The sequence below is a fragment of the Marmota marmota genome, unplaced genomic scaffold (genome assembly GCF_001458135.2).
Source record: "Marmota marmota marmota unplaced genomic scaffold, marMar, whole genome shotgun sequence".
NCBI lineage: Eukaryota > Metazoa > Chordata > Mammalia > Rodentia > Sciuridae > Marmota > Marmota marmota.
This window is the reverse complement of record NW_026000171.1, coordinates 4,757,486-4,771,530: the sequence shown is the minus strand read 5'-3', so window position 1 is coordinate 4,771,530 and position 14,045 is coordinate 4,757,486. Positions and strand designations below refer to the sequence as shown.

At 47.1% G+C, this 14,045-nt stretch overlaps 1 protein-coding gene across 2 annotated transcripts in view; it reads left to right on the top strand.

The window, feature by feature from the left end:
* Prmt8 (protein arginine methyltransferase 8) overlaps positions 1-9,648 on the top strand; it is an 86,688-nt gene extending 77,040 nt beyond the window's left edge. For both annotated transcript variants that reach the window (XM_015500632.2, XM_048787681.1), the window contains 2 exons: positions 7,922-8,043; positions 8,773-9,648. In XM_015500632.2, the coding sequence (XP_015356118.1) occupies positions 7,922-8,043; positions 8,773-8,856 (206 nt within the window). In that variant the 3' untranslated portion in view covers positions 8,857-9,648. The remainder of the gene's footprint in view (positions 1-7,921; positions 8,044-8,772) is intronic.
* Positions 9,649-14,045: the final 4,397 nt, after the last annotated feature.

Genomic DNA, 14,045 nt, shown 5'->3' with positions numbered 1-14,045 from the left:
AGTTCCATCCATTTACTGAAAAATGCCATAATTTCATTTTTCTTTATGGCTGAGTAATATTCCATTGTGTATACATACCACATTTTCTTTACCCATTCATCTGTTGAAGTCCACCTAGTTGGTTCCATAGCTTAGCTATTGTGGATTGAGCTCCTATAAACACGGATGTGGATGTGTCACTATAGTATGCTGATTTGAAGTCCTTTGGGTATATGCCCAGGAGTTGGGTAACTAGGTCAAATGGTGAGTCCATTCTAGGTTTTCTGAGGAATCTCCATACTGCTTTATAGAGTGATTGCACCAATTTGCAGTCCCACCAGCAATGTATGAGTGTGCCTTTTCCCCAACATCCTCACCAACATTTATTGTTACTTTTATTCTTGATAATGGCCATTCTGACTGAGATGAAATCTCAGTGTAGTTTTAATTTGCATTTCTCTAATTGCTAGTGATGTTGAACATTTTTTCATATATTTGTTGACTGATTGTATTTCTTCTGTGAAGTATCTGCCTGTTTGTTGATTGGATTATTTGTTTTTCCGGTGTGAGGTTTTTTGAGTTCTTTATGTATCCAGGAGGTTATTGCTCTATCTGAGGTGCAGGTGACAAAGATTTTCTCCCATTCTGTAGGCTCTCTCTTTATGTTCCTAATCTCTTCTTATAAGGACAGTAGACTGTGTTAGGGTCCATGCTAAGGGCCCGTTTTAATTCAATCACGTCTCTAAATAGAGTCACAGTCTGAGGTTCTGGGTGTTAGGACTTCAATATGAACATGAGTGGCTACAGTTCAGCTCACAGTACCTTCCTGGTCCCCACCTCCTTTCCTGGTCAACTCCACCACAGGTTTCACCTCTTGACAGCTCAGGTGTTACTTGGTCCTCGCCTTTCCTTCAGGTCAACTTTAGGAGTCCTTCTCAGGGCCCCTAACATCCCCTGTAAATGCCTGTTATGCCTCTGTTAAGAGTGATACATATGCACAGTAACATTAAGAAATTGGTTCAAAACAAGATAACACGTCAAGGAACAAATTCTTTGCCCCATGTGTCCCGGGCCCCTCCTCAGAGGCATATGTGATTAATGATTTCTTTCATGTCCTTCCAAAATACTTCAGTGGGTGCTCAAGCATGTAAGTATTTATACATACTGCTTTTGTGTTTTATTTTGAAATAGTTATTAGACTCACAGGAAATTGCAAAAATAGCCCACAGAGTTCTGTGAGCTCTTCACCAGTTTTCCCCACTTGTGGCATTTTATTTAACCGTAACACAATATGAAAACTACATCCTTGAGAAATCACTGGTTGAGTCATCCTACCCACCCTGCCCTTTGTACCTTTTTGTTATTCAACAACATATCTTGGAGATATTTCCATAGCCTCACAGGAATGTTTACTTTCTTTCCCTTTAAGCAACTACATGGGATTCCATAGGGGAAGCCATTCTTTATTCAACATTTCCATTCTTCTTGAAACTACCTGTCTCCCCGGAGTAGGAATCACATTTCATTCATCTCTGGCTTCTACAACACAGTTGTAAACGCATCTCTGTTACATGAGTCTAGGATGCTATGCCTCTGCCTTTGTGTTCATAAGGGGACGGAAGTCTTCCTGGGACTAGAAGCCCATCCTAAGAGGATGGGTGGGTGTGTGTGCATCAGGGAAAGAGGAAGGGGAGTTGATTGGAGGATATGATTTGAACTTTCTGAAATCAGGATGATGAAGATTCTTTGTTTACCTGTGGATAGAGAAGCCAAGAGGCTTCCCTGGTCTTTCCTAGAAATGCTTTTCCCAGAACCAGTGTCCCCTGACAACCATGGTCAAGGTATTCTTGTCTGTATCAGCTTGTCTGTGCTGATGCCCTCCTGCCCTGGGGAAAGCCAGAACCCCCACTGGTCTAAGAGACTATCAGTTGCTACCCTCCTTAGAGAGGGACTAGGGGAGTTAACCTTCTCGGTGGAGAGCCAGGACAGAGAAGGAAGATTTTACTTGACCTTGAAGGATACATAAAGCTCAGTCCCAGTGACGGTGAGGGAGTGGAGATAGTGAGAGAGCTAAAGATGAGCGTGCTTGAGGACCATGGCTGTGGTCAGGGACACAGTGTTGCGATCTGCCCAGGGCCTGCCCTGCTGCGGGTGATGAGAAAGTCAGTAGATGAGGTCACTCTGGAAAAAGGTGTGGGTTTCTAAAGCCTGGCTCTAGCTCTGCAGCACTCAGCAAGGTTTGTCTCCCTTTGAAATGATCTTTTCTCCAATCCAAGCAGTCTCTTGGCTCTGTGGGTGGCAGGGATAACATTCCCAGTGGCCCATGTGGTGGAGGCTTGGTGAAACTGGAGTTCAGAATCTGGGCTTCCTGCTAGTGAGGATTTGTCCCAAAGATGAGTGTCTAACCCATGGCTCATTTCCTTCCTATTTGTTAGCCACACCCCTACCACCCTCCCACACAATCTCACGGACTGTGGTCTAAATCCAGGTGAAAGCCTGCTCCAGTGTCTGTCTTTTGGTGGTAATAGGGTCATATGCCATCCCCTTTGCACAGAATTTCATAAAGTTAGGCTGTAAGACATTTGGAACCCCTGCAAGTCCTCTGCTCCCTATGCCTTGGTGTAGTGTGGCCCATGGATCAGCAGCCTCAGCATCACCAGAGAGCGTGTAAGGCCTCACTTCAGACCCACTCACTCAGAAATTCTGGGGGTGGGGTCCAGCAATCTTGCTCTTAACAATACTTCTAGTTAGTTGCAGTGTCTGCTCAAGTTTGGGAACCACTGTCTTTGTGAAAGACTGTCCTCAATAATGTGGTTGAGAATTAGACCAATGTGGAGCCCCTCTGGAAAGGCGATTCCGTCTCCTCTGCGCTCATTGAGACTTTGTGCTTTTGGAATAGACACAGTTTACTTTTGCCTACAGCAATCTGGAGTAAGTAGATGTCAGGGGGAATATTTGTTTGGCTGCTTTCTCAGCCACCTTGGGGTGAGAGTGTGGGGTTTGTATCCAGCACGCAGCTGGATTCTGTACTGGATCATTTGTGTTGGACAGTGGGCTCTACTCAGACATCTGCGCTCTAACCACTGACCAAGAAATTCCTTTTTGTTTTTGAGGATCCCAGATGCACAGAATTAGATTAACCCTGTTCTTGGTTTATGACACACAGCCATCATTGGACCATGCCTGGGTCACTTTTTAAAAAATATTTATTATTATTTTTTTAGTTGTAGGTGGACACAGTATCCTTATTTTATTTTTATGTGATGCTGAGGATGGAACCCAGGGCTTCACACATGCTAGGCGAGCGCTCTACCACTGAGCCACAATCCCAGCCCACCTGGGTCACTTTTTGCTTATTTATTTTTTAATATCACCAACTCTCATGAATTCACCGCCTAACTAAAAAGCTAGGATGTCAATAAAGTAGTGTTAACTAGAATGTAAGTAGTAACTAGCAATAAATTTATTATTTCTATCGGAATGTAACTCTGTTAGTGATTAAACAATAAATAATTACTAAACTATAAATATCAAATAGAAATACATTGTTAATAAATATGATTATATTTATAATCAGTGTTAATTAATAGCCGTCTTGTTATGATAATATAATACTATTGATAATAATAATAGTAATAATAATATTAATAATAATAATAGTTATCTAACTCCCTGTGAGCCCACAGAACTCAGTGACTTAAATGCTGTATCAACACCTCTGCACCTACCTGGTATGCTTCACTTCTATCCTCTTCTCCTTTATATGGCCTTCAGTTGAACATTATCCTACATTTTGTGTTCCTTATTCCCTTGCTATTTTTAATGTTTTATCACAAGTATGAATATTCCTAAACAAAGTATTTTTTGGGTCTCCGTTGTTTTTGAATTTCTTGTAAATCAGAACCTGCTGATGGGACCCCTCCCCCACAACGGCTGACTGAGTTGTTCATCCCAGCCCAGGCGCGCAGATGACTCTGGGGGGCCCACTCCAAAGCACATCACATATTGTGCAGCCTGAAAATGATCCCTGTTAATGGCTCTGGCATCTCTGCAGCTCTGGCAGAAGCTGTCACAAATAGGCACAGGCACCCAGGCTTCCAGACTCTGCCAGCCAGCAGGCAGAGCTCTCCCCACCCCCTTGGACACATCTTCAGTGGGGCGGGGGTAGGAAATGGGCACTGGGAACCCTTGGGGCTTCTGTTCAATCCAGGAAAACTGTGTAGTAGGTGGAAGGCAGTAGGCCAGGTGAAAGCAGGCTTGGTTTCAAGACCTGCTTTTTCTGGAAAAATCTTCAAGATGGGGTGGCCATTCATTGGAGATGTCCTTGAATTAGTTACTTTCTGGCTCTTGGACTTAGGCAGCCCTGCTCCAGCTTTGCCATCCTGTGACATTGGGTTATTTTCTTAGGTCAAAGAAACCTCTTGGTACATGGTAATTCTTTTAAAACTATGTGAATTCCCTAGGGAATATAATTCCAAATTTACAACTAGGAAAGTTATTATATTTCAGAAAGAAGTTTTAGCCACTTAGTCATTAGGAATCAAGTTTCCCTTTCCAAAAGCACCAGGAAAAATCTAATGAGAGCCCCCTGCCACAGCTTCCTCTATTTCCAACTCTGTCCTTCATGCTGTGTCTCTCACTGTCCACCTGACTGTCTTGTCAGGCTGTAGGGCCTGCAGGGGTGAGGGGCATGCAAAGCTCTGTTCATTTTGGTTGCTGTTCCCCCGCCCCACTGAGGATGTGTCCAAGGGGGTGGGGACCTGGCACATAAGTTTCCTAAACAAAGATCTACTGAGTGAACGAATCTGTGCATTCACACTTGGGGTGCTATGGACAGTACTGATCACATTTGCTTCAAAATATAGAACACACATTGTCCAGAATCTAGAACCCAGAGAGACTGAGGGGGAGGAGGCTCGAGAAAGGGAGAAAAGTGGAGGCAGGCAGGTGGGGCCAGAATATTTCCAAGAGGAAGGCTTTGCCACGCTAGGGAAAGCTGAAAGCCAGTACCATCTCCAGAGTTGCAGTTGGGGTAGGGGAGAGAGGGAAGGTTTGTCACTCACATGGAGAGCTCTAGATGTTATTCACAGCCCTGTGCTGGGTGCTTATCCTTTTGCTGTGCAGCAGCATTCCAGATCCTTTCCCAGGATATTCTAGGCTGCTCGAATGAGGGAGCTTACCTTTGCAGACCAGAGCCACAGTTGATGGACGAACAAAATTACATACCACTTTATGTAGTGATTAAATAATTACCAGATGCAATGGCTTAGTGATACCCTAAATACAAGCCTAATATGTTATAGGTAGGCTAACTTTATAATTTATCTTTCAATTAAGGACGCTCTGCAAATAAAAGGGAGAGCTATTAATAATTATGCCAGGAAAACAGACATAAACTGGGACTGTCCTTGGCACTGCAGGAGACTGGGTCACCCTTAGCATATGATGCTTCCCCCTTCTCCTCTCATCTTATCCTCACACTGCCTCAGGGAACAAGTATCATGTCCCATATTCCACAGATGTAGAACATGAGCCCCAGTCTGTGGCAGGTCTGTGGCAAAGTAAAGACTGGAAACAGGGCTGATGGTCGCCTAATTAAATGTCTTTTCTACAGTGATTCAGTCCTGGCTGTGTGTCCACACTACCAGGGGGGAGGTTTCATGTCTTGGCAAGCTGTCCCCTCACCCTCCTCCCTAGAGTTACTGTATTGCCATCTCTTGGAAGAGATTCAAACATCCAGATTCTAAATTTTACTGAATACTTTGATGGAGAAATAGGATTGAGAAAACTGGTTTAGACAATTAGCCCATGGCTAAGGGACCCACCGTGGAAATAGATATTTGGGGAAATCTCTAACCTTTTGGTGTTGATGTTGATAGAAAAATAATTTTCTTCCAATCTGGAGCTGGTGTGTTTTTTTTAGGCCACCTTCCGATTCAGACTTCTGGGTTCACTGGCCAGCAATTCTGAGCCAGTGACGTCTTGGTTTCTCAGAAAGTATCTGATTGGGTGACAGAAAGAGGCTGCTTGAGTCCCCTTGCCTGAAGGTCTTTAGGAAAAAGAGACACCTGTCTGAGCTGGTGTAGGTGGGAGTGGGGGCGAGAGTGCTGTCAGTCATACACTGACATGCTCCACAGACAACCAGACACCATCTTTTGACAATTTATTTAGAGGTAGTTGGCAGGGAAGTGTGCCGGGAGCAGGTGGACTTGTCCACGGCAGCAGTATGTGGGAGGCTGGGCAGGCTGGATGCGTGTGAGGACCCAGGGTCTGAGACGCACAGGTTGCACATTTAAGGTACTCCTTCTCCTTCCAAGTGCACAGACTGTGCTTTCTCCCCATGACCTTGAGTTTACATTGATTTCCAAATGAGTACTTTGAAGGCTGCGGGAGTCTATCCAAACCACTGACATTTGATCAAGCCAGTTCACTGCAGAGGGCAAAGAGAGACTCTTCACCACCATTAACAGAGATCTCCGGGAAAGATCTTAGAGGTCACCTGGTCTGAGCTGGTATGTGATGACTACACTCACTCGGGGTGGTCCTGTGAGCCCTGCCCGGGCTGGGCCTTAGGTAGCTGGTGTGATTGTGAGACAGCTCTGATTCTTCCTGGTGAACTGAAAATCTGCCTTCCAGTAATTCCTGGTGACTAGCCTTTGTTCTGCCCCAGGGCCATATCGAATGCCACATATAAGTCTCTCTTTCGACAAGTTTGAAAGGCCTTCATTGGGTCTCCCCAAGTCTTGTCATCTCTGGCACAAGATGACAAAGAGGAAGCTGGCAGAGGAAAGCAATAGCCTTGGACAAGGACCTCGCTGTAAAGCGAGTTCTTCTACAATCCATAGACTCCCAGCATCATTGACCATCTCAGGGTACGTCGAAGTGTCACAGGGATCTGCTCTTTGGGTTCCTGCCACCGTCCATTTATCTAAAACTTACAGACTGAATATCATGGCAGGCACTGAGGATGTGGTCATCAGCAGGGCTGGTATGTCCCTACCTTCATGGAGACTTAAGTCTTGTGGAAGAGGCAAATGAGTGGTGGAGGGGGAGGCCTTTAGACTGTGATGCCTTCAGCTCAGGGTGCTGTTGCAGCCCTTGATCCAGGGGTGAGTGTCCAGAGAAGGCTGACCACAAGGAATGAGGGAAAAGGAGGAGAAGAATGTTCCAGAGACAGCTGCTGCAAAAAGATGATGATGTCCCCAAAGGCAGGACCCTCATGCTTAGCTGGAGAATATGCCATGTGCTAGGGGGTTCAGTGGATAATATTGGGGTGCTGTGGGCATCATGGTGGCTGTGGAGCATGTGGGATATATGAGCTATGCACCAGAGGGTGGCAGCTGTGGAGTGAGAATCATCCCTCGTTTCTTTCTAGTCCAGTAAGGAAGGCACAGCTGGGACCCCATAGTAGCCCTGGACCAAGGTGCTGGGCTCAGTTCCAGGACACAGAGTCACAGGCAGGGAAAGTTTTGAGGACTGAGGATCAAGTACATGGGATGTCAAAGGAATCAGGAAGCTGGTTTAGCCATGGAGTTTGCATAAATGATGCCATTTGAGGGGAGATGGGGGGCCTACTACACAAATTTTCCCCCCACACTATTTGAAAGTCTTAACTCTGTTGAACTAGTTGAAACAGCAGCATGGTGAGTTCATTGGCGCTAATGAGGTTCGTTGGTGAGAGGGCATTCATCATGCACCCTTGGTATGAACTTGTAATATCAGCTTCTTTCTCGGCTGATCCATGGTTGTGAATAACAGCCCTGCAGGGGTGGGGACTTGAAGGGAAGAGAGGGCATTGGGGCTGAGTGGGGAGTTCTGGTGGGGGCTCAGACTGGGCATCTGACTCCACAAGATTGTCAGTGAGTCCCATGGGAAGCCTCGCCCTTCTACAGACATAACCTCTGACTCCTCCTTCTCACCTCCTCTGATCTTCACCCCTCAGCCCCTGATGCTCCCTACACCCACTGGAAGCAGACCGTCTTCTACTTGGAAGATTACCTCACTGTCCGGAGGGGGGAGGAAATCTATGGAACCATATCCATGAAGCCAAATGCCAAAAACGTGGTGAGTGCTGAGGAGCCTGGTGTGGCCAGGGTCACCAAGGAGAAAGGTCCTAGGGAGCCCCCAGGACTCACTCTCCCAGGATCAAACGTCGTGTGTACAACTGGAAAAGTTCCCAAGGGAGGCAGTAGCTGGCTACATTTGGGGGTGACATGTGATTAGGCATAATGGAAGGACTCCCACCTTCACTCTTCAAAATCTGGCAACTGGGAGCCTTCTCTAGGTTCCCCCTGGACTCTCAGCCTTGAGGCAGCTCCCAACCTTCACATGAGGTGCTCTGAGGATGGACTCTGTCGAATGACTGGGTTCTACCTCGGTTAGGATGAGCTAGGCCACAAAATAACAGTTTCTGGTGCCTGAAAGACATTTGGTGTATATTTCTTCACCTTGCTTGGTAGATTGGACACCAGTTCTTCTTGAGTAACCCCAAGTGTACAGAATACTTGGAAGGTTATGGAATAGAACATTCAAGCACTCCCCCCGCCCCATTTTTTCCCAGGATGAAATCTGAGAGAACATTTTTACATTAGAACAGAAAGGATTTAGGTTAGAAATCAAAGAACTTCCTGTGAGAATAATGAGGCACCAGAATAGATCCTGAGGACGGTTCATAGAGAGGCCCTAGCTAGAAACCCTTAAGAAGCCCGAGACTGCCCACCCGCCTGGCACCAGGAGGAGGGCTCAACTTCCCTACCCAAACTAACGCGGCAACCCTTTGCTCTTTCTTTGCAGCGAGACCTCGATTTCACAGTGGACTTGGATTTTAAGGGACAGCTGTGTGAAACATCTGTATCTAATGACTACAAAATGCGTTAGCACATGTGGGAAAGCGCAGAGAACGAGCGGGAAAAGGAACTCTCACCTCGATCTGCCGCGCTGTCCCAAGGAACACTGTTCGCAGGACTACACACTCTAAAACCAGAGCTTTCAATTCTGCCTTGAAGATTGGTGGACTCACCAGGGCTCCGGTGGGCCCCGCCATGGACGGAAGGCCTCCAGCTCCTCCGCTCTGCCCTGGGAGCCTGCCACAAAGGCTTTGTCGTCGCCAACAAAGAGCAACCTCATGCGCTGTGGCTGGGCCCTGAGGATGGAAAAGCCCCTGTGTCTCCCCATCGTCCTCCTAAACTGTGACTCTGGATCTTCCAAGTTTTGCATGCTGCAGGCATCTAGGACAGATTGCTTCCACTAGAACCTGGAGACTAGTGTCTTTGATAGCATAAGCCAGATTATCTGTCTGTGTGGTGGTGTGTGTGTGTGCGCGTGCGTGTGTGTGCACAGCATATATATTAGTTTATTTGCCCACAAACACTGTTGTATATGCATGCATATACAACCAAGTGGGTATACTTCCGTGTTCATCCAGAGGGGTGTGTGCGTGCGTGTGTGCGTGCGCGTACCATATATATTACTCTCAGAGGAGATTCTGTTGCTTTCGAATAGGAATTTGTTTTGTGATTAGTTCTCCCCTTCCCCACCCTTTAACAGATGTTATGCAGCTATGAAAAATTCTCTGTACTAGCTCTGGTCTCCTTTGGACTAGACAGTGGCTCCGAACCCTGAGCACAGTACCACGGGCCCCGTGGGCACTCAATAAACACACATGAGAACGAAATGATGGGATGTCTGTGTTCCTGGTGCTCTGGAGGGGTGGGGAGGGCTGGGTGTGGGGAGCCAGAAGTCACAGTGGATGGGGAAAATTAAAGATGACAGCCTCCTCCACAAGTGACTGTGTTTACCCTCCGAAGGAAAGTGCCACAGCAGTAGCAGCCCAGAAGTCAGAGCCAGGTCTGAGAGCATCTTTCCTGCATACTGCAAGGTCCTGCCCCGGGGGAGAAGAGGGCTGGGAGGCCAGGGTTGGGGGAATAGGAGCTGACTGAGAGTGCTCCCCAATGGGAAGCTACCGATAGTCTGGGAGCTATGTGTGGCCTAAAGACCTGTTGGGAAAACTGCCAGCCTTGGCCTGAGTGTGGAATCAGAATCTCCATAGGAGATGGACGGATCCCATACTTTGCCAGGTGTGGTGGAATATTCGGATTTGGTTTCTTTTTAGGTTATTCATTAATTTCCTAGACCATTGGTCTCATCTATGTCATTTCCCCTGGGAGAGTCATTCCTGGTGCTGGGGAGGAAAGAGGGTCATTTAGAAACGGTGGGAGGAGCCGAGGGGGCTGGGAAGTCTTGTCAAGGAACTGTTCAGGATGATCTGCTGACAGGGTGGAGCACAGGGGCTGGTGACAGGCAGCACATCCTAGCACTAGCCCGACTCCCATGCCATATACCCTGGAGCCTCTCCAGGACCACCAGGCTGCAGTCCCTCTGAACTCCCCAGGAGATGCCAACATTTTCTCTTTATTTTTCTTCTTCTTTTATTGGTTCTTTTTAGTTATACATAACATCAGGATTATTTGGACATAATTATAAAGATATGGAATGGAATTTGCTCTAGCTCAGTCCCCAGTGTTTCCCCTTTCCCCGCCTCATCCTCCCCCTGTTCCTTTCCTTCAACTCTGCTGATCTTTCTACTATTTACTATTTTTTTTTGTAAGTTAGTGTTGTGTGAATTCACCCTTTACTTTCATAAAGCCACCTCTTGGAAGCTGTCACACTAGATAGACACAAGCTTCCATAAACTCTATGGCATTTCCATGATAATAACTGAATCTTGGGTCATGGGCTGTCGCTCAGTGGTAGAGCATTTGCCTTGCATGTCTGAGGCACTGGGTTCCATCCTCAGCACCACGTGAAAATAATAAAGTAAGGATATAGTGTCATCTACAACTAAAAAATATTTAAAAAAAATAATAACTGAATCCAATTGCAAAGGACCTTATGCTTCCAGAACCTTCTGATACCAATGCATTTTTATCAACTTCTGCCAAAAGCTTGGGAGTTAGGCACAGAGACATTATGGCCCATTTTATAGCTGAGGCATATTAAGACCCAGGGAGAAAAGTAGAGTCTGTGGTGGAGGTGGGCCAGAACCTCAAACCCAGTTTCACATGCTCTTTGCTGCCCCTTGTTGATTCTTCTGAGCCACAGAACCAGAGAGTAAGATGTTTATGGTACCTACAGTGAAAATTATCTGATCCTTTCTATTCATCTGTATCACACAAGAAAAATAGAGAAACTTAAAAGGGGACAAAGGCACATATATTAGAAAGGACCTTGAAGAAGGAGATCAAGGTGGGGCTCTCTCATTACAGTTTCCATTGTAGGAGCCTCCATTGTCGTAGGAACTGGGGCCTCTGCATTCTGCCTATTGTAACCAGCCCAGCCTCCGACAGGGAGTTCCTCCCACCTCCTGGAGGACTCCATCCAACAGGGCCAAATCCCACATTGTCGGAGCCCAGGGGAGGTGACAGGATGACCAATTTCAGGACCTCCAGGATTTGGAGCCTGTAGACATCCCTGGTGCCACTCCATCTCTCAGGTCCTCAGAGGTGAGGGTCTTTAGCTTCTGGAGGTGCCCTAGTCCCTGCTGGGAAGCCACGGAAGAGCAAGTCCACAGCTGCCTCCTCCCGCCTGCTCCTGGGGATGCTCCACTGGGAATTGTAACTTCCCTCTGTTTCAGTGGAAAATATCTGTTAGGAGCCTGTTCTGAGTGGAAGTCAGTGCATAAAACGAGCTCCCAGGGTGACAATAGGGATGCTATAAAGATGACTTCACGTGTGAAGTCTGTTTTTTTTTTTTGTCCCCAATCCATTGCCTTTTTTTTTTTTTCTGAGACTGTACCAACTCATCAGTGGCTCTCTCCCCTCTGGAGAACTTCCTTCCAGTGTCCACTCACATCTCTCAAGCTTGCAGCCAGGGGGCCTCTATTGTGATGGCATTGGGTTGGTTTATACCTGGGCTGCTGTGGCCATGTTCCTTAGTCCATTGCAGGGGTGATCTCTCTGCCTAACTAGAACTCAAGCTCCAAGAATGGAACCTGCCTAAACAGGGTGAGCTGCAGGAACTGGTGACAGGGCAGCAGCATATCCCAGCACTAGCTGGACTCCCATGCAATGAGCCCATAGCTTCTGCCGGACCACCAGGCTCCAGTCCCTCTGTCTGTGCTCCCCAGGAGATGCCGAAATTTTCTTTGCTTTCATAAAAGCCGCCACTTGCAGGCTGTCTCCCCAGTGAGACATGAGACTCCATAAGCTCCATAAGCAGAAAAGAGGACTTCACGGGACCCTACTCCTCCCCATCTCTGCAGCCTCCCTCTCTTCTTGGAATTGCACCCAGCTTCACATGTGGAAGCCCAGCCTGACCCCAGATCTCAGTAGTAGCATGGGATGCAGCCAGATAGCTCAGTCCATCTGCTGTTCTTTGAATAGGGTTTCTCTTCAATAAAACCCACATTGAGCTTGGTTCCCAGTGTGGCAGTGTTGGGAGGTGGAGCCTGATGGGAGGTTTGGGGTCCTGGGGGTAAAGGGATTCATGCCTTTCTCTTACGAGTGCATTCCTGCTCTTGTTTAGTTATTGCGGGAGCCTGTTGTTGTAGAGTGAGGTTGCCGATTGTATTTTGTCTCTTCTCTACACACCTGCTTGCCTTTCTGTTTTCTGCTGTGAATTGGAGTAGTTTGAGGCCATCACTGTCACCTTGTTCCTGGACTTCACAACCTCTAGAACCATGAATGAAAATAAACTTCTTTCCTTATAAATTACCCAGACTCAGGTATTTTGTTATAGCAACAGAAAATGGACTAAGATGGCATTTCTATATTGGGATCACTGGGTACCTGCCCTACCTTGATTCCTTGTCATAACCAGATCCTCACATAGAATGCAAGCAACATCTTGTTCTTGCAAATCCCCCTCCCTGCTGAGGGACCCTAGCCTGATTCCTGGAGCTCTATTTGTGAACAAACATGTTTCCTGATCCCCATAATCTGCCTGCCTTGGATCTTGAATGGCACCTCCCTGGATACCTTGTTTATGTGTGTAGCTCTACAGGGGTGGGTGGGGGGGTGGTGGGTAGCCTATCTTGCCTTAGACACTTGGACTGTCATGTGTTGTATGCAATCCTTGACCTGTTACCTTATGACTTCCAGGAACAAGTCTGACTCCCTGAGAATGAGTGGTCTCCTCGTGACTTGCTCAGCTACAACCTGTATACTCAGCTCTGGGTCTAGAGCCCCTAAGGTCCCTGTCTCATGGAATTAATCATCCCATATTCAGCAAAAGCTCAGACACAACGCATCCCAGAATCAGGAGATCCGCAACGAACTTCCACTGGGTAATTCATAAGTTCCAGGCACGGAACTGGGCACCAGCAAACAGCTGAGGCAGCAGACACCATCTCCATCTTCACGGAACTCACTGTGTTAACCTCTGAGTGGGCTGGGCTAGCTCTTACCTAAATCCTGAGAGAGAGGGTCCCATAGCCGTCCTCCTAACCAGCTCCAGCTCGGCCCTTCCCAGCTGTGGGCCATCCATAGGTCCTCTAGGAGAAGTGGTGAGGACTCTTTCTTCCTTCATCTAGGCTCTGGAAACAGGGAACACTTAAAAATTTCTCTGCTATCTAAATTCCACAGGAAGGCCCAACCTGCCATTTTAAGTGAATGCTAGTCCTCAAGGGAGCCTAGGACCATTTTTCTTGCTGGCAGTAGGTCATTTCTCACAACAGAAGTGCCGAAGGGACTTCATTGACCGTTAGCTAATATCTCAGTCTCAAAGGCAGCCAGAGCAAACTGGGCCGAGAAAACTCCTGGCCGGCTGGGTCTTTGGCTCAACCTGGCCCAATCCCCTCCTGCCCGATTCCAAAGGTGACCGGCAGTCACTGGACAGCTCTGCCACAGGACATGAGATCTGGAGCCATATGACGGATGGTGCGACTTTGGGGCAAGTCACTGTCCACCCAGGAGACTCAACATGTTCATGTGCCAAAAAGGACATGACTCAGAACAAAATGAAATAGACATAAAACAGGTTTGGAAACTGCACAGCACTGTGGAACATCCAGTCATAGTCATGTCGTCATAATAATACTGCCCTGAATTACAGTTCTGTTACTGCGAAGC